This window comes from Cryptotermes secundus, unplaced genomic scaffold (assembly GCF_002891405.2).
Source record: "Cryptotermes secundus unplaced genomic scaffold, Csec_1.0 scaffold429, whole genome shotgun sequence".
NCBI classification, from domain to species: domain Eukaryota; kingdom Metazoa; phylum Arthropoda; class Insecta; order Blattodea; family Kalotermitidae; genus Cryptotermes; species Cryptotermes secundus.
The window spans coordinates 832,871-857,348 of NW_019725845.1; the positions used below are offsets into that span (position 1 = coordinate 832,871).

The 24,478-nt window shown below is 39.3% G+C and overlaps 3 protein-coding genes across 28 annotated transcripts in view; 1 reads left to right on the top strand and 2 right to left on the bottom strand.

Annotated features, from left to right (window-relative positions):
- The window catches only part of LOC111863713 (RNA binding protein fox-1 homolog 1), a 597,437-nt gene extending 583,377 nt beyond the window's left edge, over positions 1–14,060 (bottom strand). For 25 of the 26 annotated variants that reach the window (XR_004512941.1, XR_004512940.1, XR_002842655.2 and 22 more), the window contains exon 1: positions 13,889–14,060. The gene's annotated coding sequence lies outside the window, so the exon portion shown is untranslated. The remainder of the gene's footprint in view (positions 1–13,888) is intronic. The other variant, XR_002842653.2, reaches the window with a different exon arrangement.
- Positions 14,061–14,231: 171 nt separating this feature from the next.
- Positions 14,232–16,331, top strand: LOC111863716. Its single transcript, XM_023850276.2, has 3 exons — positions 14,232–14,726; positions 14,809–14,946; positions 15,678–16,331. The coding sequence occupies exons 1-3, from the start codon at positions 14,607–14,609 to the stop codon at positions 15,756–15,758; spliced, it is 339 nt and encodes a 112-aa protein (XP_023706044.1). The 5' UTR covers positions 14,232–14,606; the 3' UTR covers positions 15,759–16,331.
- A 2,150-nt stretch (positions 16,332–18,481) lies between these two features.
- Positions 18,482–24,478, bottom strand: part of LOC111863703 (meiosis inhibitor protein 1-like) — a 40,692-nt gene continuing 34,695 nt past the window's right edge. The window contains exons 7-10 of the mRNA XM_023850241.2: positions 23,214–23,429; positions 22,680–22,909; positions 21,336–21,495; positions 18,482–18,814 (exon numbers count right to left, since the gene is read on the bottom strand). Of these exons, the coding sequence (XP_023706009.2) occupies positions 18,731–18,814; positions 21,336–21,495; positions 22,680–22,909; positions 23,214–23,429 (690 nt within the window). The 3' untranslated portion in view covers positions 18,482–18,730. The remainder of the gene's footprint in view (positions 18,815–21,335; positions 21,496–22,679; positions 22,910–23,213; positions 23,430–24,478) is intronic.

Genomic DNA, 24,478 nt, shown 5'->3' on the forward strand with positions numbered 1-24,478 from the left:
AGCCGAGGCTACTGTACCCTTAAGAAGAATGCTTATAGTGCCTGTATATCTCATCAAGTATTCGTTACGTTCATAATAAAATACTGTTCTGCGTAACCTTTGTTATCATCTCTTAATTGAACCTCGCTAACCGCTCGGCGAACTTGAGTATCCCTGAAATACTGGCATACAACAATATTACGCAGGGGAGACTCACTGAAGTTGCGTTCTGAGACACAGTTTACCCTAACCCCCTTTAATTCCACTTGTCAGATTTCTTTCACGCTCTTCTCATCCTAATTATCCCTCAGTTCGCTTATAAACTGACAGAAAAATGTTTTCGTTCGTGTTTCTGAGCGTTGCATACAGTCAGGCAATTTATTATTTATTTGTGCTTTGTTTTACAACGCTTTCAGTACCAGATCATAAAGCACTGCAAGGAAGCGTGACTGATGAACTGGAAAGGATTTAGAAGGAATCCAAGCGGCCTAATCGAAGAAGGGCGATGAGTGAAACAATATGTAAGGTACAGTCTTGGAGTAATTTGAAGTAAGGTCTCAACATATGCCTGGAGGAAACCATGGGGAAAACTGTGAGGATACCTGGTGTCCCGGATGGCATTCGAACCGAGAACATGCCGAATACAAGTACAGTGTTACTGCTCGACCAATATTCTCTGAAATGTAATGGTTGAATCTATATTTTAACTGCACAAAAATGGGTTAGAATTACCAATTTCTGCTTTCAGTAACGTCAAGAAGTGCGCATCTTCATCACAGGCAATTTAGGACCAACATAAATAACTTTATGAAATTAAATACGGCATCTAGGCTCGGATTCCTGCTATTATGACTGCGGATTTGCCTGGATTTCCTCAGTCCCTCCAGTAAAACGCAAGGATTGGCCTCAGACTACGCCAGGACCAATTCCCTCCATATTTCTAATTCATTATTTAGTTAATCGCCTACCGCGCCACAGCTCAAGCGGTTGGTCGCTGGCTTCCCACCGCAGCGGCCAGGGTTCGATCCCGGGTCTCGTCAAGTGGGATTTGTGGTGGACAAAGTGGTGCTGGGGCAGGTTTTCTCCGAATACTTCGGTTTCCCCTGCCAATCTTCATTCCACCAATTGCTCCACAATCACCCTCACCTATCATCTGGGGCTGGTACAATAGGACAGTAGTGGCCGCAGTACAAGGGACTTAGTCCCACCCCACTAGCATTAAAAGAATAGTTAATCGCCTTACCATTTGACTCTATGTAGCCTAAGTTACTTTCGGCGTCGTTAAATAAACAATAAATAAATACACAAAAGTAAAAGGCAAAAACGTAAAGCTATCCCTGTAACAGGCCGTGAGGGCCCATAGGGTTGTGAGACGTCTCCAGACAGTCGGCTCACAGATGGCTGTGTGGTTGTCAGCCTTACTCGCCGGCCGCCCTTTACCCCTAGGAAGATTCCTGGTGTTCATTTCTGTTAGAGGCTGAGTCGACCCCGGGACCATAGTGCCGCTGGAAGGGTTAAGTCAATTGAAAAATTCACCTCATCGGGACTTGAACCCGGGGTCTTCCGGCTTGTAGCATATTGCCTCAACCAACTACGCTACCGCGTGTCCCCAAATAAATACACAAAACAAACATGAAACATAGGGTGTACTGGAAACATTCCAAAAGCAGCACAAAATGTCAGGGAAATGTACGCTTTCGAGTAGCAACTTCCCTTATTACGCCGTATTACAGATGATATAAACACAACAAAAGTCATCTGTTGGCGGCGAGCTCACGGATACACAAATGGGTCCCGGGAGCCACATTCTATTCCAGAAAGAAATTCGGTCATCCGAATAAAATTTATGACAAACAACTAACCCCCCCCCCTCTCTCTCTCTCTCGAAAGAACTGTTCTTGGTTTTCATAACAGCTCTAGGAGTAGACAAGATTCCATTCTCATCCAAGCAAATACCGTAACGAGCACCGCGATTTGTCATTTCGTCACAGTTGGACCTCAGGTGCATAACAGACGCCGACTTTAAGCTAGAGGAAAAACTCCAAAGAATGTGATACCCGGAGACAAGTCTCACTGAATGGCACACACTGCCGAACCATCGGTCACGTTCTTTTCGTCCAGAAACCTGAGCATTTCCAAATACAGCTGATGTCGTTAGAAAACAGGAGACATGTTTGAATATTGGTCGTGGGTACATGAGCAGTTTTACATCTTTAACAGATCTGTATACAACTTACGTCAGGATTCTTTTCAGGGTGTAAAGCATGTGATGATGCAGGGCAAACGGGCTTGTCGTCGTCAAAACAATTTTGCAATAGCCAGCATACACTGCTCAATCACAAGTAAATACAGTTTGACTAATAATAACAACAATTTACAGGCTTGAACTACACAGATGTTGATCCACACTAAAGATCTTCATCAACAAAATACCGCAATTTTAACTAGGCACTGCTAGGCTCTGGCTGTTAACACAAAAATTTTTGTGGGAAGAACTAATGACATACTTTCCTGATACGACAAGGACCGCATAGAAAACGACGACTGCAATAATTCTTCTATTGTTGTGTATTCGTTGCACCGGTAACGTTTTTATCTTTATAGTGTGCATCCCGGTGTGTTCCAAACATATATATAGTAATGTCAAACCGTAAGCACAACAAAGGTATACTCGCTTCTAATGTTTACAATTAAACCTTTATTTTGCTACATGTTTCGGTCACATGGGACCATCATCAGGTAGTTAATATAGGATTACGCCTAGTCATTGAATTACTAATATGGATCCATACTACTGCAATGTGTCATATTACATGATAACAGAAATTTTGCCTCAAGTTGGTAATACGTATTACAACTATGTATATAAAATAAAAAAAATACATAACATGTACTTAGGATATATTAAAAGTGTATACAAGTATGTTGATTATAGTACAAAATATTAAAATATTATTAAAATTTAATAAGTTATTAAGAGTATGTACTACACTGTAGCACCTGATCCTTAGAATTAGCTTGGCATATACTGTATACTCTTATAACGTACGGGGTTGAGATGAAGCCGTGATATATATATATACACACACATACTTACACGCATACACCAAGTTTCATAAAGATTGGTTCAGGCATTCAAAAGTTAGTGACGGGGGGTTCACAGACACACAGCATGGTGATCTCAAAAGCCTATCTTTGAAAGTAAGCTAAAAGTAAAACATCGAAGTAATATTATTCCTTCATTCTGAAAGACGTCATTTTGAAGTACTGGGAGTCAGCATAAAACCTGCAGTAGGCTGAGCGACCTGGCGCCGGATAGTTCTCCACCCCTGGTATCTTCAATTTTTAAACCTACTTGCCCTCCGCGGGCGACTATGTTTGCCGTCCAATTTATCAAGCAGCATGCGGCCAGGAGCAACTTGCAGCATGAAATCACGCCGCATGCGGCGCGGTTGCCAGTGTTTGCCCTAGTGTAAACCCGCCTTTAGATTCACATTTCATTCTCCTTCTAAACGAAGAGAACAGATACGTCGCATTAAGTTGAACAGCGTCATTCCTATTATTGCAAATCTGAATTACATTCACAGAACAAAAAATATGAACGGGATGTTCCTATGCAGAAGTACATCCAATGTGGCAACATGACCAGAACTAAATGAATGTCCATAAAAAGATATGAAGACACCAAGTTAATTAAAGTTGTCACAGGTCAAATGAGAACTGGCGGTTTGTCAAGACGTCAGAAATAACAAAGGTCTCACAGCACCACTGTGACCTTGACAAAACGACAGATGAAGAAGCATCGAGGCGAGAGCAACAAAGAAGAAGAATATGAGAGCAGTATGTAAGTACATGCACACCATCATCTTACGAAAGATTGTGAAGAGCACGAGAACACACTTCGGAATTAGGAAGTTACTTCAAAGCGCAAAGAGTTCTGTCCCCTTTTGCGTACAAAAAAAATGCTACTTCCACTACAAAGATTATAGAGTGTAATGACAACAGCTGGCTTCTCAAAGATCACTGCGTGGCTGTTCTGGCTTTACTATAATTCTTCAAAAGTGTTTTCCTTTCCTGACTTATTTTCTTCTTATTACTAATACCATGACCATGTTACATTTCTCAAATGTTATCAGCCTCCCTCCCTCACCCTTCACAGTTCGTCTAAACCGGTCATCTTCTGCCTAACTAACAAATCTAGCAACTTGCATGTCACGTCAGAAACAGACGCACTTCGCATTTCATGTGGCTGTGTGAAGGCATGACATCTTTTCAAAATATTTTGAAGATATGCGGAAAATTAATGGACCGCCTCTGTGGTCTAGTGGTCAGAGTTCCTGGCTACAGATCCAGAGTTCCAGGTTCAATTCCTGGCGCTACCAGATTTTATGAGAAGTAGTGGGTCTGGAACGGGGTCCACTCAGCCTCGTGAGGATAACTGAGGAGCAATTTCAAGGAAATAGCGGCTACCGTCTAGAAAACCAAAATTAACAGCCGTGGGGATTCGCTGCGCTGACCGCGTGACACACTCTATCCGCAAAAATTGACACTAACTTCGCCGGCAAACGGCGGCCGCTCGGTCGGTATAGTTCGATTGCAGACTAAAGCCATAGTGTTTGTCTTCGTTTTTTGTTTGTGGAAAATGAATGGGAGTGTTGAAATAGGCAGACTGAGGCAAACATTGACGGAGGGGAGAGGCACTGTATTTTTATTGGCGCATCATAAACAGATACGTAAGAAATATACACGTATGTTCATTTGGCGAAAACAATGTAAGATATACGAGTAAATATATTCCCTAAACTGGAACAGAAGTAATTCTGTATTTCTCAAAAGGAACACTCATCAGTACAACTGCAAAAAAAAAAGTTTTCCTCAACAATAACAGTATACCATAAATAATTCTAGACTGTCAAAACCAAAAATTAAAGGGGGGGCACCTCCTGAATGGTTTAACTTTACGAAGAAATACTTCTGACGTACAGTTCAACTGAAGTAAAGCAGAAGCAATCGACAACCTCGGACTCAACACTTTTGGAACACGCCTACTGCGTGCCATGAAACAGATGAGGGTGAGTGGTCAGCTTCACGCCCCAGCCGATATAACCCCGAGGAAAGAGTCCCCTGTACCCACGGAGCAGGAAGTTGGGTGGGTCCCATAGCCAGTCTGGACGCTGTGGAGCAGATAAAACACTCTTGCCCCTGCCGGGAATCGAACCCCGACCGTCCAGCCCGCAGCCCATCGCTATAACGACTGATATATCCCGGCTCAAGTAGGAAGAGGGCTATAAAAATGCGTGGGACAGCCAGGCTCTAAAATTTTCGGAAGTCGTGAAGTTCTCAAGAGTGCGTTGTACAGGAGGGTACTTACGAAGGTCTCTTTGCTAAAGAAAAAATCCAAAGGCAGTAACGCAAGGCAATGAGCCTAGAAATGTGGGACGGAGTTTCTATACACATTTCCGCATAAATTAGATGGGCAGTCAGAGACCTAGATCGTGCCAACCGCTCCAGGTGCAATGAGTGTAAGTTACCCGATGTAACAATTTTAACACGATACACTGCACAGCATGAACTTCTGGACATAGTAGAAGTGTTGCATTACGGCCCACAGGTTTATTCTCACAGTCCCCACCCGAACACCTTTTTCAAAAGAGATACTACTCATATAACACGTGGGTTTTTAGGTATTAATATGATACACGTTACGGAAAGAAAGCAATGTGATTTTTACCACGCCTTTTCCCTGAACTTCAAGCAACTAATCTTACATTGATGTCGAAAGGGATGCCTACTTTCCAAGCAAACAACACATTACCTGATTAATGAACAAGTTCCACAGATTTATGAAACTGATTTTCTTTGCGTGTGCACATTAAATAAAAAAATACGAAGAAAAATAGCATCTATCATCAGCTCACATGCCGGACGCCAATGATATGTGCAAAAAATAATATTTATCAGAAGTAGCCTGGAACGTTAAGGGTGTGAATGCCACTGTACGTTATTTGGCACTGCATATGAACAGATCGTGGGCAAAGCAGCGTTATAAAGGAAAGTCGGGAAAGTCAGTTCAGCCCGCTCCTCCTCCCAAACCACTCTGCGGATTCTGCTGAAACCCTTACAACAGCCCAACTTTCCCGTTGAGGGCACGCGGTAGCGTAGTTGGTTGAGGGGGCTACGCTACAAGCCGGAAGGTCGCGGGTTCAAGTTCCGATGAGGTCATTAGATTTTTTTTCACTTGACGTAATCCTTCCAGCCGCACTAGGCCCTGGGGTTTACTCAGCCTCTAACAGAAATGAGTACCAGGAATTAATTAAATAATTTTCCTGGGGAGTAAAGCGCGGTCGGCGCGTAAGACTGACAACCTTACCGCCATCTTTGAGCCGATTGTCTAGATAGTGTGGGACCCTCAACGTCTCACAACGCTATGGGCCTTCAAGGCCTGGTACATGGATACCTTTACTTTTACTTTTTTTACAGGGACAACTTTACTTTTTATGCTCGAGATGCACACAGAAATACTACATACAGGTCTTCATGCAAAACATCAGTTAATGCTGTTCGATGTTAACCAAAACTGGCCTGTCGGCAAATTTGGGCAAAACCTCCCAATACCAAATGTCATGACAATCCATTCCGAGTTTTCGAGTTGTTAACCGCATACAGATGGGCACATATGGAGTAGACATGGGCCATATTTTTTTGTTAACTTTTGGAATGCGAACGTACCTTTGCCACGAGTTACCTTTGTATCCTACTGCATTCTCACTAGCAGCAAGCAATCTGGAGCTAATTCCCAGCTCAGAACACAAAACTCTCCACTGAATACATGGCAACATTTCATCAAATATCTAATGAAAACCGCAGTTTCAGACTTTATCATGATGGAAAGTCATTCAAAGGGTGTAACCACTGCCTTCCCCATCCCATTCAAATTTCACTGCCAACTTTCTTTCAAATGCTCTGTAATCCTCTACACGTGACACAGCACCGCAAAATAGGTTACGGAATTATGAACTGAACATAACTTAATACAAGTCTTGTCTCTGGTGAGGGGTGTGACTACCAGTTTCTTAACGTCATCACGTAATTTGAACCATAAATCTGAATGGAAGTAAACGCCAGATTCTTATATGATTTAGCTTCCGCTTTGTCTGTCTGTATATGTATAAAGTACTGACGAGAAGATAAAGGGGCAAAAGTAAAGGTATAGGAAGGCTCTCAGGTTATACTCGGAAATCAACTTAAATCTTAAGACGATGATTATGCTCAACGAAACACTAGGCTACTGAAAGTTTATACTCCAGCCACGTGTCTTACATGCTTGACTGAAAAGTATGTTTATGAACTTCAGATTAAAAACAAACATAATTGAGGAGATATTTCAAGGAAATAGCGGCTCCAGTCTAGAAAACCGGCATAAAATGTCGTGGGTTCGAGTGCCACGGGAGGCATGAATGTCTGTCTGTGTTTATTCTGTCTTTGTGTTGCCCTGTGTAGTTACCGGCCTTGGGTCGGGCTGATCACCTGTCCAAGGAGTCTTACCGACTGTCTGTAAATTCATATTTCAGAATTAATTCCAGCTACAACACATTTACTTAGTACTCTGTAATGATGTAGATTGTAAAGAAGCATAATAATAATAAAAATAATTATTTAGTTCTGAATGGGCACAGGCCAGAGAACCTAATAATCCGTCAGGGAAAAGGAAACAGAAGACGAAAGACGAGGAGAGGAAGAGGGGAAGGAAGGAGGACGACGGGGAGAAGAGGATGGGAAGAGGAAGAAGCAAAAGAAGGCGCAAGATCTCCCTCCACCAGCATTCTCAGTTTCTTACTGGTCTCAAGAGAGTGCAGAAGGGCAATATATATAGGTAGGCTGGGGGCTGGCAGAGGACTTCAATACTTCAATCGCCACCACCGGCCTCCGTTGTTTCTCCAAGCCAACCACAGTACACATTCTTCCGATGTACTTGGTATTCTTGTGGAAAGTAACAGAACTTGTATACTTTAGCCCAGCATTTACTTGGAGACTGAGGAAGGTCATGAAACACTGTCAGGAAACCCAGTACCCAGACGCATACAACGCACTACAGCACACACTGCCCATTACACTCCATTATCACAGCCAGTATTCATCCAAGCTCAACTACTAAAACGTGTTAAGCCATCTCACCGGATGTGAGCAGAAAATCTATAATTATGTACTTATTTAACGACAGCAGTGGGGGCGTGCTAAGCCTTCGAACACCAAAATAATCCAAAGACTCCAATCAAATGTACTGCGCTCCATAACCAACGCCCCATGGTATGTCTCGAACTTCACATTACACAATGATCTTCAAATCCCGTTCGTCACAGAAGAAATCAAAATATATTCTACCACATACCACAACCGACTAATGGGACACGAAAACAGTTGCGTAACTGAACTAAGCAACCCATTAAACATCAGACGAAGATTAAAACGACAATGGCCCTCAGACTTAAAAGAACACAGTGTTGAAGATGGGTAGCCGTACTCAGCAACATAATGCATAGTATACTACATAGGAGAATCATCAGTGGATGATCACTCCGCACAAGTGATTTCTTACAACATATTTACTTACTGTAAGATTTGAGGCTTTCACGGCGGTGACTATGAAGAAAGCAGTCTTCTGGGATTTGGCACCGTGTATATGTGGTGTTAACCGACGTTTCGGAGGAACNAAACGGTAGGATTAATGTAATGATAATCGAAAAAACGCATAAGTCGTCGTGGCCTATTTCGAGGTATAATCCCAGCATTTGTCTGTCTGATGAAGACCACGAAAAATCCTAAATGGTACCCCGACCAAGACTCGAGCCGGGCACCTCCCGAAACCTGCTACAAGTGTACGATGAACTTTAACACACACAACACTGGCACAAATATTTTAGCACTGTTATTCATCGTGAAGGAAATCGGACATTTACAGGCCTGTTTTGGTCTGTTGCCTAAGAGTAATTATTATTACTGTTATTAATATTAATCTTGCCCTTGAGGAGTTAAAATTTCATACTGTGCGTACTAGGAGACATCGCTTTGATGCTCTCTTTCTTATTCACGTTTATTTTGGCTCGAAATTCTGCCCTTCTGTTCTGGAAATTGTTGGTCTCAGAGTTCCTGCTCGGTATATCAGAGACTTTGCACTGTTCAATTTTTGCTCCTCATACAAAAATTGTCCCTCTGCTAGATGTGCAGCAGTGCTAGTGTTGTCTGCAGGGATGTTGACGTATTCGGAGCCAAGAATGTTCTCCCCAAACGATTTTTAAATATAGTATAATTGTTAGTATTATTATTATTATTATTATTATTTGCATGTACAATAAAATAAACTGAATTATTATTATTATCATCTCTGAAAATCTATACTTTTCATTTCTTAATTAAATATTTATATGTTTCATTTCTCACTTCTCAGTAACACTTAGATTTATGTTAATGAAATTATTATTGCTATTATTATCATTGTTTGTTTGTTTACTTTTCTACAATATTGTGTTTTCCCCAGTGCATGCCTGTAATTTGTCTTTGACTTTATGTTGTGTTTGTCAATAATGTAATTACTTCTATCTACACTGTGCTGTGTCTGTAATTGGCCTTGCGGCTGTTGATTCGGCACATAAATAATAAAGAATTGAACTGAATAGAATTATTATTTTATTGCTATTATGTAGACTGTAATATTTCGTATTTTGCTCTTTAATTATTTTTGTGTATTTCTATGTACTCGTGCTAACTTTGTAATTGGCCACTGTGCTGTTAAGTTTGCACGTAAATAAACACGAATTTAATTATTATTATTATTCACATAAATATTAATATTCTACTAAAGGCCTAAACAACTGCTAAAATTTAATTTCAAAATAAACAACTATGCAATGTGATTGCTATGCTTGTTATAGTTAGCCAGTGCAAACATACATTATCCTGAATTTTCAAACACTGCACTGAACCAGACACAATGTTCCCAGCATGAGTTCTGATCTTTCCATTAAATATAATATATAAATACATATAGATCTTAATAAAAATAGGTCACGCAAAATAAGGGAGATTTTTGCGGGCTTACTACAAATCCGTCGGCCGGTCCGGCGAAAGGGGCACAACGCTACTCGCGTCACTTCGCACTGGGTGCATTCGGACTCGCGTAGTCGACAGGCCAATAGCTTATACACACCGAAATTTCTTTCCAATATCTCCACAGTAAATCTTGAGCAGTTACTGGGAAGCTCGCTTACGTGTTACGTGCCTGCAGCCTACAATCCCAAGCCTCTACTACTCTTAAATATTTAATCAGAGGCGTTAATTCTTGCGCAGAAATACCACGTGAGGGAGTTATACCCTAAAACAAGTGTTCATGTACAATACCCATGTGAAGAGTAACGAAATAACTGGAACATAAGTTCAAGACGTGGCGCTTCCAAATAAATGCTATTCATACAATCGCTGTAAATTTAGGTAAACACGGTCACTATTGGACATATACATAAAAGAAGAAAGAAAAAAAGCCCAGTGCTCACTGAAGATAAATTTTATGAAACTGGTACTAGGTTTGAACATTCCCCTTAAAATCTTTTACGCGCCTTGCAGAGAAGACCAGAGTTTCTAGATTCGAATTCCAAGTTTGCTCTTGCTCTGAAAACTAAGTATGGAAGTGCATGGAATGCACGCGTAACAGGGGCCATTTTCATCATCCGCTGCAACCTGAGTGGATCTTGTTTATGATCTGCCGGCCCATGGGCTTGTCGACTGCGCTGTATGTCCGGTCACGCGCGGGATAAGTTGCCCGAGGAGCTAGTCTCTCTCCTGCTGACTGGCCGAGCGATTTTCGGCAGGCCTTCCTGTATATTTTGGTATTTTTACGGCACTACTTAGAAATTAATACATTAATTCTATAATATATAAATCAGACAATTAAAATGACAATAAAATTAAATTTCAATAGGTGATTCAAACCAAGTAATTTTCACTCTGCGGTCAATCTACATGGCCGAGCACAGTGGCCGCGTAGTCTAAGCCAGTGGTTCCCAGCCTGTGGTCCGCGGACCCCTGGGGGTCCGCGAGTAATTCAGAATGGGTCCGCGGGATAGTTTATTTTCATTAAACTTTATCTTATGTTCTTCACACCTGAGATATTTGCAATGTATATCTCTGGCTCTTGAGGCCCATGGCTGAAGTACAATTTAACGGGACTGTTGGTACCGTAACGGTACCTTCCCTTTGTAAAGCAGAGGTGAATAACCAACGATTTGTGTAGCTTTTTCCAAGGACAATTTCTTTTCGTCCGCCCATTGCATCTCAGACCCGTGTTTCAGGGTGGACTGTTGTCCTCCTTACCTGCTGTCTGACCATTCTCCCCCTCCCCACCAAATCCATCCCTCTTTTGTTGGGAATAAAGCTGGGACCATTGACCACGTTTCTTATTCATTTCAGTGGCAGAGCGAACAACCCGTGTGTCTTTAGTTTTTGTGCAGTGGATTTCCCCAATATTATACAAGTGTGTTTTTCTCGGTTTAATATTCAGTTTTTCTGCTCTTGCTCAAATAATTGAGTTCACAACGAAACTTCTGATTTTCAGTTTGTTCACGATCTTATTTCGATACGGATCGGTGGTTAAAGTGTGGATCGTTGATTAGGTGAGCGTTAAATTCATAATAATAGGCCTAATTGATATGTTCGTGATCTTCCGAATAAGCTCCATTTATAACAGTATTTTATTGTCATAAATGACACATTTAGTGTTGTAAAATTGTAAGTTACTGCTTCACTTTCATGATATGTAAAATATAAAAAATTTCCATTTGGGGTTTTATGGGGCCGTGGTCAATTAACATTCGGTACAGGGGGTCCGCGGCATCAAAAAGGTTGGGAAACACCGGTCTAAGCCATGAACTGTCTTCGTCCGCTCGACCATTGGAATCGTGGGTTCGAATTCCGCTGAAGGCATGGATGTCTACGTTTATTCTGTGTTCGTGTTGTTCTGTAATTAGCGGCCTTGCATCGAGCTGCTTCCCCGTCCAAGGAGTCCTACCGACTGTCTTAGGATTAAGAAACTTAAGAGAAAGAGTTGTTTCGCCGATGCTCTATGCTCCAAAGTGGGGGCAACAGGAAAGAGAGAGAGAGAGAGTCAATTTGCATTTCTTTCTAAAATTCGCCGACAAGCGGTGGTCGCTCGGTCGGTATAGTTAGCTTGCGGACTAAAATTACGGAGTTTGTTTTGTGTGTTGTAATGATGGGTAATTTAATCTCAAGCATTCATGAATAATTCTTAAAAATATACAGAAGCATTTCAAATAATTTACTTGCTGCACTGCAACTGTTTCCAGTTGGAATGAGGAATCAAATACCAGATGTTTAATCAATGCCTTATATTTACAGCAGTAATAAATAAGATGCTATAATAATATGAGTCAAAATTATTCTTTAAGTTCAGCTAATAAATAACAAATTTACAAACAAAAAAAATATCTCTCAAATACCCGACCTCCCTGTCTCAAAACATGCAGAAGATTGTAACCAATCAAATAAAATGTTCGAGAAATTCAGAATCTTTAACCAGGCAATATTAACATAATTTATCATCATTATTATGATTCAAACTAGGTACAGTAGAGAAGAAATTACATGCAATATATAATCACAAGTTTAAAATTTGAAATTATTTGTGCAGCTGGCACAAGCAACAAATCTGGCAAACTGTCTACAGCTGGATCATCTGAACGAAAAAAAAAAAAAAAAACAAGTGACACACCAAGTTCAACCACGTGTTTATGCTTCATTTTTTCACTTTCACGATTTATTAGTCTAGTCCAGCCTAAATAAAAACAATGACCTAAGTCTCTGTATTAGCCGCGCCATAGCTCAAGCGGTTAGTCGCTGGTTTCCCACCGCGGCGGCCCGGGTTCGAGCCCGGATCTGGTCAAGTGGGATTTGTGGTGGACAAAGTGGCGCTGGGGTAGGTTTTCTCAAAGTACTTCGGTTTCCCCTTCCAATCTTCATTCCACCAAATTCTCCATCACCAAAATCACCCGGGACAGGTACAATAGGCCAGTCAGTGGCAGACGTGCCGAGTGGACCCACCTGGATTCAACCCTCCACTATGCGAATTGTAAAAAAAAAGTATCTAAATTAAATGCATACGTAAAACACGTCCGTCCATCACAACTTTATACTCTGAATAAATAACTGATAAAATCAAATTGTCAATAAATCAGTTTAATTTACAACCACTTGTCCTGTTACTGTTATTTCTTACGAAATCACTTACATACACCAATACACTCCAGGATCATTATGAAAATTAAAACAAACAGGTACTGTTTACATTAAACAACCAAAAATTGAATTGAATTTGCAAATATCGGCATCTACAAAACAGGTGTGATGTTTCTTGACGGCTTCTTTGTAACGTATGTACACGTATTTACAGTTGTCGTGAGTCGGTGATGCCTTGACCAAATTACGAAAATATTTTTCACTTGTATAAGTTCTGATTTGGCTCTTAAATTATTTTTTCTTCAACAAAGCCTGGCTATAGATGGATGCGCAACACCACCTTAAATACGGCATAACATGTTGCATTACCCAATGTCTCTAAAACGTTCTAACAAATAGAATGCGCCTTTGTTATTTACTTTAACGCAGGCACGATATCCTTTCACGAGTTTCCTGATACTAATATGACTTAAAAAGTTCGGAGTATACAAATTTATTTTAAAAACTTCTAATCACGCAAGACATCCTGACATCCGCTCTTACTGCCAACCACCGCATCAACAGGAAACCGATTAACAGAAGGGAAACATAACCATGCAAAGTGCAGGCAGGAAAATATAAAACATTTCGTAAAACCATGATAAATAACACCAACTATTTAACATACCTTGATATTGAACACCGTACAAATGCTTGTTATTCACCTACTGCTGATCAACACTGATAAATTCCACAATCACAGCGTAATAAATAAACAATAATCAAACAAGAAGAGTACCTTCTCGGACCACAGTATACGTCAGCGTCTGTTTGTGGCCTTGCACAAGTCTGCCCGCCAGTGAGAGGTCGCCCGGACGAAAGCACGCGGGGAGGTAGCCTCGCAAAGGGGTACGTATAATAGTACACGATCAATAACTCACTAGCTTTTCAGTACGCGTTCAACAAAGTAGTTACGTGTATTCATTTAAACATAATTATAATACATACATTGTCCTTAGACTAACATATCTGACTTGAAAGAAATATATACTACGCTCTCTCTGCATATTTTGTAAATGATACGGAAAATGTTCCTCTCCAGAACTATCACAAAATATAAATCTCCCGCCATAAAACATACGAAAAGCGGAATGCAACAATTTCGAACTCGAATGGGAAGTTTAACAGAGAAGTTTCGGGGCTGTAGGAGTGGTACGTTTCTCAGCATCACATAAACTTAATTAATTGCTGACGCGAACAGAGGGCGGATTACGATATATGGACTTTGTAATGATTCTCTTATAAAACATCAATGCAGTAGTAGTACATTGTTTTCTTTTAATGCTGTTCTTCGAGGTATAATAATTGAAAATGTTTCCAGCAGCTTTTTAAAGCAGTCAGGGGAGATGATCATGACCGTAATTGCATTATTAATCACATGTGTTTTGGGAACCGTACATGCAACAGGTACCAAAAAAGCTGCTTTTACCTTTCCTGAATTCCAGTACAAAGAAACCAGCAAAAATGTAAGTCAAATTGCTATGAATTGGTACTAAACTCAAACACAACCATAGTAACAGCAGTAGTTTAAATATGCAGTATTTACAGGAAATGGCATTCCGTGAATTTGAGTCAGCATGTGAGCAAAGTCCTACCTGTGCTCAAATGAGTGGAATAACGAGAGTGAGATGTGTGCGAGAATGCATTTCACCATCCTGTTACCAAGACATTTACCAGTCAGATCAGGTAAGAATGTCATATTTGGGGTATAACAGTGGCCTCACTGTAAGAGGTAAATTAAATATTTACATGGAGTGGCTAGAGTGTTCAGTGATGAAAATATGAAGACTGTCTAATATTACTGGATTTCTGTTGCCTTGGCCAACACTATTTGAGATATTATAGATGGGGCCAGGCAAAAACATAAGTGTGCTACATGCACATCATAGGTTACATATGGCATGAAAGTGAATATTTCAGAAGCTAGTGCACTAGGTGATATAGAATTCTAACATAAGAGGGCTGACAACTCTCTAGTCAAAACATTATCCTTTAAGTCTCTGGACCAACTCATATACATCAAGAAAGAACTCTTGCCATTTTGAATTTAATCTACGTCTAAAAGTGCTTCATATGCATCCACTCGGTTTCCAGGAATTTCATGCATTGTGTTCTTGATATAAACTTAAATGGATCACATGTAACACCAGGTTAGGAAACGAATCGTAATTTTGGAAACTTCATCATTGAATTTCTAAGATGAATTGCACATGACTCACTTCACTTTTGATGCAATAGCACCACTGTTATAGCTTTATAGTCAGACCTCGTAATTCATGACATACTGGAAGAATATATAAAAACTTGTATAAGTCCACTATCCATTGCTGTATAAAGAAGTGTTATGACATTATTTCAGACAGCTGAAAGCTTATCTGCAGCTAGATTTATCCGAAAATCTGAATTTTATTTTCCAGCTGGAAGAGGGAGAAATAGATGTCCGCCTGAACTCCTTTAAAGGATGCTTCATTCAAAGAGCAAGTCGACAGCGTCCGTGACGTCAAACCCTACTGCAGTTTGCTAAAAGTATCTGGAAGGGCCATGCTTGAAAAGAAGAAAATTGGTGGAGTACTTAACACCTGATACTTGTGACAAATTTCAGACTGAAACACTTCTCTTCAAGTAGATTTGCGAGGTCACGTCCAAACGCCAGGAGCTCTCATCATACAGTAACCCTGAGGAGACTGTGAAGGAATCTTATGTTGTCATAAAACAAAGAAACACTTTTTTATTGTGTTGATAGATTTCTTACAGATTCTTATTTAGATCAGCTTTTGTAAGATGCCCCATACAGCCTGCATAATAGAACGGCATCACATCCCAACCACCCCAATTATACCCAGTTTCAAACAAACCACACAAGTAACGTTGTGCTGTACTCTGTTCTAAATGGCTGAAAGGGAGGCAAACTGCTGTAACAAGAATTCTGTTAACATGGAAACATGAACACAACATCCAACTACATGTGGTAATTAAAATCCAGAACATTTCACAAATATTGAACAATACAGATGATGGAGTAAAACAACTTGTAAAATTTATGCTGCACAAATATGATCTATAGATTCAGATATTTACTGCAACATTTTCCTTCTCTACAGAAATGAACCATGAATGCCATTCTCTTCACATTATAAACCACATACAAGGTTTCTGCCGACCTCTGCATATCTCATATGGAATGTCTTTCCCTTTGTTTACCCGGTAACATCATAGCTTAATATGAGGCTTCAGAATTTGTATTTCAGTAACGTGCCACATAGAAAGCTGAAGGTTTCCCATTTAAGCACAAACACTGCAGTTGCCATCTTCAGGGTTAGGGGGGGGGGGGCTCACATTAGGCAGTGTGCCAGATGTAAAGCAATGATCTGATCACCAGAGGATGGGGGGGGATGCTACCCAGTAGCAACCACGTGGTTACCGGAAAGCGAATGAAAAATGTTTTGGTGGCAAGATAATCCCAAGAAATGAAAAAGAAAGTTTCAGGGACCCTGTGTTAGGAAAGGAGCAATGAAAGATTCGTTTTATTCTTTTTCCCAAATGAATGGGAAAGTGAGTTCAGTGGCTGTTGGTTGAAGGTGGTTCAGAAGTGTTCTGTTATTTCAGTGGATCCCCTGATGATACAGGGCCGGTCAGTCTGGACATTGGCTGTTCAGTCACAGCCTCACCTCTGATGTACTGCCTAATGCAAGATATACATAAGAGGTGCCCCCCTTCCAAGCCATTAACCCTGAAGACGGTAACTGCAATATCTGTTGAAATGTTGGAAAACTGTCAACATTCTACATAACATTTTCCTAAAAGCCAAAGCCGCACATTATACAAATGCATGTTACACTTTAGACCCTAAGTACTCATGATTATATAAAATAATCTTCCTTTGCTTCATATCAAATCACTATACTGCAAGAACATGTCTTCTCAGGAGTGTGAGAACATACTGTACTGACTGCGGGTCCTACGTTTTTATGTTTATCACTTTATAAATAAAGTCATTTAAAAAAGTTAAATTCATACATTTGTAACTTCAGTGTACAATACAGTGAATAGCTTTAGTGTTTTAAGCTATGATAGTAATTTGTCCATTACTAATATTCCAGGTTCACCACAAGGAATCATAATTATTGACTATATGTCACATTTTTCCCCTTCCCCCCAAATGCGTGAAAAAAACAAATTATAACTATTACTGGTAATGAACATTTCTATAAATGCTTGGCTAATTGAATAAATTCAATGACAAGTTTAAATAAATAAATCTGAGAGTATGAAATGCTGTTAAGATGTGCAGCACATTTTACCAGCTGTGTATTAACATATCAGCTGAGTTACCCCCTTTTCTGACTTGACATTTGCACTTCTTTGTGTAAACACCATGGCCACACAATTAGTTTCAAGTAGCAAATAATGAACTGCATATACTGTTCAGTCATCACAAGCTTTCACACAACTTGCTTGTTTTGCTTTAGTTACATCAAATTCTATATAATACATGAAATGTGGAATCTAACTAAATGTTACATTTGAATTCTGTATTTCAGCATCCTGTTGCAGTTGTGTAACTTAACGTCCATGTATTTATTGTCCGTCAGTATTGCAACACTTGTTGACTCACTACTTAATCTTAATCTTAGTTTAACATTTTATACACTTTGACACAACATGTTTCGGCCCCAAACGGCCATCTTCAGGTGTCTTGATATGATACAAATATCTTTTAAATTACATTGAAACTGCTACACTGTGTTAGCTCATGTTAAAATCACATGCCGTAGTTCTATTTTCAAGGTAAAACAAGATAAAATCCATTACAATTTCTGTTTCACCTCACAAGGGGTGATGTCCATTGTTCATAAATGTATGCCTGTCCCAGGTGTTTTGTTTCGGCACCTTGCCCTTCTCGTTCATAGCCTACTTTTCAGTTATGTTTGCAATCTGTAATTTATAAGATCCCTAGGTTAATATATAAAAAATATTAAAAAATATTTGTAACATATCAAGACACCTGCAGATGGCCGTTTGGGGCAAAACATGTTGTGTCAAAGTGTATAAAACGTTAAACTAAGATTAAGATTAAGTAGTGAATAAACAAGTGTTGCAATATTGACAGACAATAAATACATGGACATTAAGTTTGAAACATAAATTCCCTTTGTTTCAGCAGCACACATAATAGAGCAACTATATGCTTCTGCTTGTAATATTCCAGAGCTTTCTAACATTCAGTAACCTCATTTTCCCTGCACTCTCAATGGAATTTTGCCACTGAAGGAATTGTGCCAGTAGATACAGTATATGAGATTCATTCAAATTTGCATTAGAATAAAATCAACAATTCACGAAAATGATTATTTCACTATTTACAACATGTATTTACATAGTAATGCTGCTGAAATAAAGTTAAACATGAATACAGATGCACAATATCACATCAGCATTCCACTCAGGGACCTGATCCAAGTAGCAAAAGTTAGGAGGAGCAATGGACCTGTCGTAGACATCGTCGCAGTGAGTCACAGGTGTCTTCACATAGGTCAGCCCCACTTTCAAGGATCTGTTGACACAAAAATTATTTGAATGCAGTATACAGATCTGAGGCATGTTTATTTTGATGGAGTAAACATTTTCTAAATGCATTATATTTACGGTAATTTATTTAGGACAGAAATCTGATGTTGCAAAGTTAATCACCCAGTCAAATTATTTTTCCTTGCATTTAGTTATTCACCATATCAAGAAATGTTTGAAATGAATTTTTTATGTTGTGCAGTAACTCCTTGCACAAAACAGAAAATAAATTAGTGTTTACTCAGCTTCACATAAAGTAGTAATTAATTATATTGGACTGGTGCTCAACTTACTTTTGGAGCTGAGTCCTTCTTGAGGAGATGGCAATTCTGCAGCTACTCAAGAATTTCCCAGCATTTTATGGAACCCAAAGGTTCATTACCGTGTTCACAAGAGCCCTCCACTGGTCCCTATACTGAACCAGATCAATCCAATCCATACCATCCCATCCTATCTCTCTAAGATCCATTTTAGGCTGCATCATAGCTCAAGCGGTTAACCGGTGGCTTCCCACTGCAGCAGCCCGGATTCGATCCTGGGTCTGGTCAAGTGGAATTTGTGGACAAAGTGGCGCTGGGGCGGGTTTTCTCCAAGTACTTCAGTTTCCCCTGCCAGTCTTCATTCCACCAAATTCTCCAGCATCATAATCACCCGTGACAGGCTACAATAGGACAATCAGTGGCCGCCATGCAGAGTGGACCCGGTTGGACTCAACCCCCCACTAAGCGAATTAAAAAAATCCATTTTAATATTGTCCACCCACCTACACCTTTGTCTTCCCAGTGGTCTCTTTCCTTCTGGCTTTCCCACCAATATCCTATATACATTCCTCTTCTCCCCATTCATGCTACATGCCCTGCTCACCTCAACCTCCTTGACTTGATCATTCTAATTATACTTGGAGAAGAGTACAAGTTATGAAGTTCCTCATTATGCAGTTTTCTCCAACCTCCTGTGACTTCATCTCTCTTTGGTCCAAATATTCTCCTCAACACCCTCAGTCTGTGTTCCTCCCTTAATGACAGAGACCAAGTTTCACACCCATACAGAACGACGGGCAAAATTACAGTAACCTTCCAATATTCAGTGTAGCATCCCCACTATCAAATTTCATCAGAATTCCATGAGTAGTTCTTGAGATGGACAGACATACAGTTGTCCCTATATATGTTCACATTTTGAATAAGTAACTGCTTAAGGAGATGTTTATATGACCTGTGTAATACTGTGTCCAGTATGAAGAATTAAAACCAGTTATATTTAACTGTAGTGCCCAGAGAAAAATAATCACTTCATCTAGCTATAGTTAGTAAATCAGCTGTCATGATAATTTTAGAATATTTATTATTAGCATGCAGCAAAGTCAGAATCAAATTAATTGTTTCAGATCTAAAACAGAATTGCCTAGATGATACATCATCATTAAATGATGATGCCCAAATTAAACAGTAGTGTTAAGGGTCTTAGTTAAGACAAACGGTGCTTTTTTGGAACATCACCTGATGTTCTTACATTTGGTTGGCATAATTTCAAAATGTTTTTTGGGTTGTGGAAGTATTCCTGGAAATATTTTCAAATGAAAATAAAAGTTAAATTCTTGAAGAATATCATGATATTCCCAAGTAGAAATGTGTGTTTTATCATCCTGTTCAAGCTTGCTTGCATGTTTTGTGAGCACCAAGCAAGTGAAGTGAGCTACCATAGCCTTGTCAGCTAACATAGGGAGCTTGCAATGTCATGCATTCCCTCCTCCCCTCAAGCCTGTGCTATATCCTCTCTTCTAATTGCGCCTGTGCCCAAAAAATAGCCAATGCAAGCAGCAGGTAAATGGGTAACAAGCCTATGATTGGGTGGATGGAAGAGGCAGACAATGTACCATCTTATCTCTCTGCTGCAAGTATGCAGAGCACCACTGAACCATAACAATTTTATTTTATGTCTTAGTGTTAGCTGGGCAGACATGATAAAAACAAATGCTCCACCACTGTCCTACCCCCTGCACCTCCATAATGTATCCTCCAGCCTCCTTAATTCAAGCCAATTAAGTGATGTCTTTAAGAATTCTTGATGACTACCAATGTGTGTGCATGTGTGCATGCTTAGTTCATATATAATGCTGTTTCATGAAACATATTACTACCATATATCTTATTATATACATATCTTTAAATCCCATTTCTGTGTTGTTACCATCTTATTTCAATTTCAACAACCAGCAAGAGGTCAAAATCACAAAATTTTCCATTGAAAAAATCTGCTTAGGGATACTTAACCTCCAGTTTTAACAGAGGCTATGGAAAAATGTCTCAATTTACACTCCCTTCCTTGAAGACAGTCATCATGTAAATCAAGACATACCCGAATTAATTCTGACAATGTCATACTGGTTTTCTTATAACTTTACAGGAAGCTCCCTACTTCAGACAAAGTAACAAAGTACCTAAATATTATCAAACTTCAGTCATCTCTATTTCACAGAAGAAGTAACCATTTAACAACATACACACCCCAGTTATGATTTGTTGGACCAGTTGTTTGGTACTGGAAGTCACATTGCTGAAATCACTATGATTCAAAATCATGGTAGCCACTGCGGTAAGTGTCTCGGAATGCAGACCTGGACATACAGCTCTTTCCTTTTTGAATACCATACGAACCATTTTAAACCTGCAAACAGATACACTAAGTACAAGCAGTTTAACATACAACATTGTTTTGCTTATTTATACCCCAAGAAGTGCATCGTAGTTTACTAAAAGTAGACTTAAATTTAGGATACTGAGTCAGAAGATAGTGATATTTTACACAAAAGGTGTTTGAATATGTACTATACTCATCATCCATCTAACACAAATGATGTGCATTATGAAACTCCTAAGTTTGTAACTTTCTCTGATCCTCTCTTACTTCTCTGTCATGCATAAACCTTTTCCTCAGCACTGTGTATTCAAACATCTGTATTGTTTGCATCCTGTTGTATGTCACGATTTGTGATACTCTGGCTGTCAACACAACAAATATTAAAAAATAAACAAATCTAATTGTTTACATTGATTTTATGTAATAACTGCTATATGTTTCGGTCCATATTTTGGACCATCCTCAGGCAGTTTCATTAAATATGTCACATTTTTTTAATTATCCTAGTATGGATCCATATTAGTGTTAATCATTACGATCATGATAATACATGTAACTATTACTAAAACTGTAAGATATTTTTAAATTTTTAAAAAATTCTCTTGTTACAGTGTAAAATTCTGTGTCATTTGTCGCATACTGCAGGTGGTGTTTATCTGCCAGTGTTTACTGTTATGATTTCATATGTTATTTGTACTTACTTACTTACTTACTTACTCATGGAACTGAGCCCTTCTTGAGGAGCTGCCAATTCTGCAGCTACTCAAGAATTTCCCAGCATTTTATGGAACCCGAAAGTTCATCACCATGTTCACAGGAGCCCTCCACTGGTCCCTATCCTGAGCCAGATTTATTCGATCCATACCATCCCATCCTATCTCTCTAAGATCCATTCTAATATTGTCCACCCACCTACGCCTTGGTCTTCCCTGTGGTCTCTTTCCTTCTGGCTTTCCCACCAATATCCTATACGCATTCGTCTCCCCCTCGTCTCGCTGGTACAATAGGCCAGGAGTGGCCGCAGTACAAGGCACTTAGTCCCACCCCACTAGCAATAAAAAATTATTCCATGAAAGCCAAAAAAAAAAAAGAGTAATGTTCATCTTTATTAAACTTAAGAATACATTAGTTACTTCATACATTAAACCTTAGAATGCAGAGTTTGGCTAATTACTTGTTCCTTGAACCTGCTTATCATCTTAAGAACTAACCTAGGGGCAGGCTGACAGGATTGGAAGCACTGTAGCCACTGATGGATGAAATAAAGGAAGTCGTAGGATCTTATGTTAGAAGCTGTGCGCGTCATGGAACGAATCAAGAAGTAGGTCCATGGCTGTGTGGCTAAATGCATATGTATATTAGCCTCCACAAACCGAGTGGACGAAAAATGAAGCAATGCACCAAGACACTTCCAGCAAATATTTGAGATTCTTGGAATGTTCTAGAAGAAACAACAAAAGATTTACAATTGAAAATACATAATATCTGTTTTACAATATCACAAAATCTTATTGCAAGTAAGATATCTTATTGTTTACTAATCCTAATGGTCCAGAGTTAATTGAAGTGAACACATTCTATTCAGTTTGGAACAAAGTTCCAGTGTTCTGCAGATGGCCTCCAAAACTTTTTATTTTCCCTTCAAAATGATGGGGATGTTCACCAAGATTTTAACACTTGTAGTCACTATAAAAGCTTCAAGTCTTGTATACTTACACATAACTTTTATATTAGCAAACTATTACCTTAATGCTCATGGACTGAAGTTTTATAAGCAGTGTTTGAAGAAATTCTGATGAGATAATATCTTGATCATTCTCTGATAATCTGATTATTGGATGTATGAGTTCTGACTGAAGGAGACTGAAAGTCAACTGCAAACTTGCTGACAACACATCAAAATCTGGATTCTTCAGTAACTGCAGCACTTGTTTACTGTCAATTCTCATAGTATGGTCACACTGCAATCACATATAGTTTGCATGACTTCATTATCTACTAAATGTGAACTGCAAGAATATGAATTCCTCTTTCAATATGACATAAAACTTCTAATTTGTCACATGTTGTATTGCTGTTAAACAGAGAACGTCATCGGGTTTTAATGTCAGTTTTCTCAAGGGGGAGGTGGTGGAGGAGAGAACCATAAAACAGGCACTGAAAATAATACTAACTTATGTCACCCACTTCCACAGTGAAATTAGAAGTCTTAGCCACAAATCTGAAGAGTTCACAAATACGTACATATAATCTTCAGACCATATTTACCTGGAGGAAAATAAAAACCATGGAACCCCCAGTAAGCACTGGGATCTCCCAAAAAGGAATATTCTAGAATTTGGAGTGAGTGAGGTTCAATCCCTCTATAAAAGCCTCTGCCATTTTAATGCTAACTTCAGCAGTTTTTAAAATTATGAAGAATATGCCCCAACCAAAATTAAGTTATAGCTTTTTAATTTATAATAAATATAAATTTTCATTTCAAGATGTTGGCAGTAATAGAGCCAGTACTTTTCAGCCAACTTAAATCCAATTAACCTTTTCTGTACTGGCAGCATCATTTCTAACCACATGTACAAAGTTTTAACACAGTGGGGGGGGGGGAGGTTGGAGCAACTGTAAAGTGCACTTATATCTGATGAGCAGTTTTTAATTAGTACTACAAGTTCTTACTAAAAAATATGTCTGACTACTATAAATATCTTTGTGGTTGCACTACATGTTTAATCAACCAGAATGAACAGCAACGGAAATATCATTACATTTTTGTTCATCTCTAATCCTTAGATTAATAAATCTCAAATCAGAGACCACCAGAGAAAACAAAAAAGCTGTTCAGCTTATAGCCATACCTAAACCTATGACTTCTCAACTTTCAATCCCATTAACACCCATTAAACAGGAAAATCAAATTTTCAGACAAATACTCAAAACTTGAGCCTAAGACCCCAGTGATCATTCTTCTGGCATCATATGACAGGCTGACTCTCTTCCAAAATCTCCAGCAACC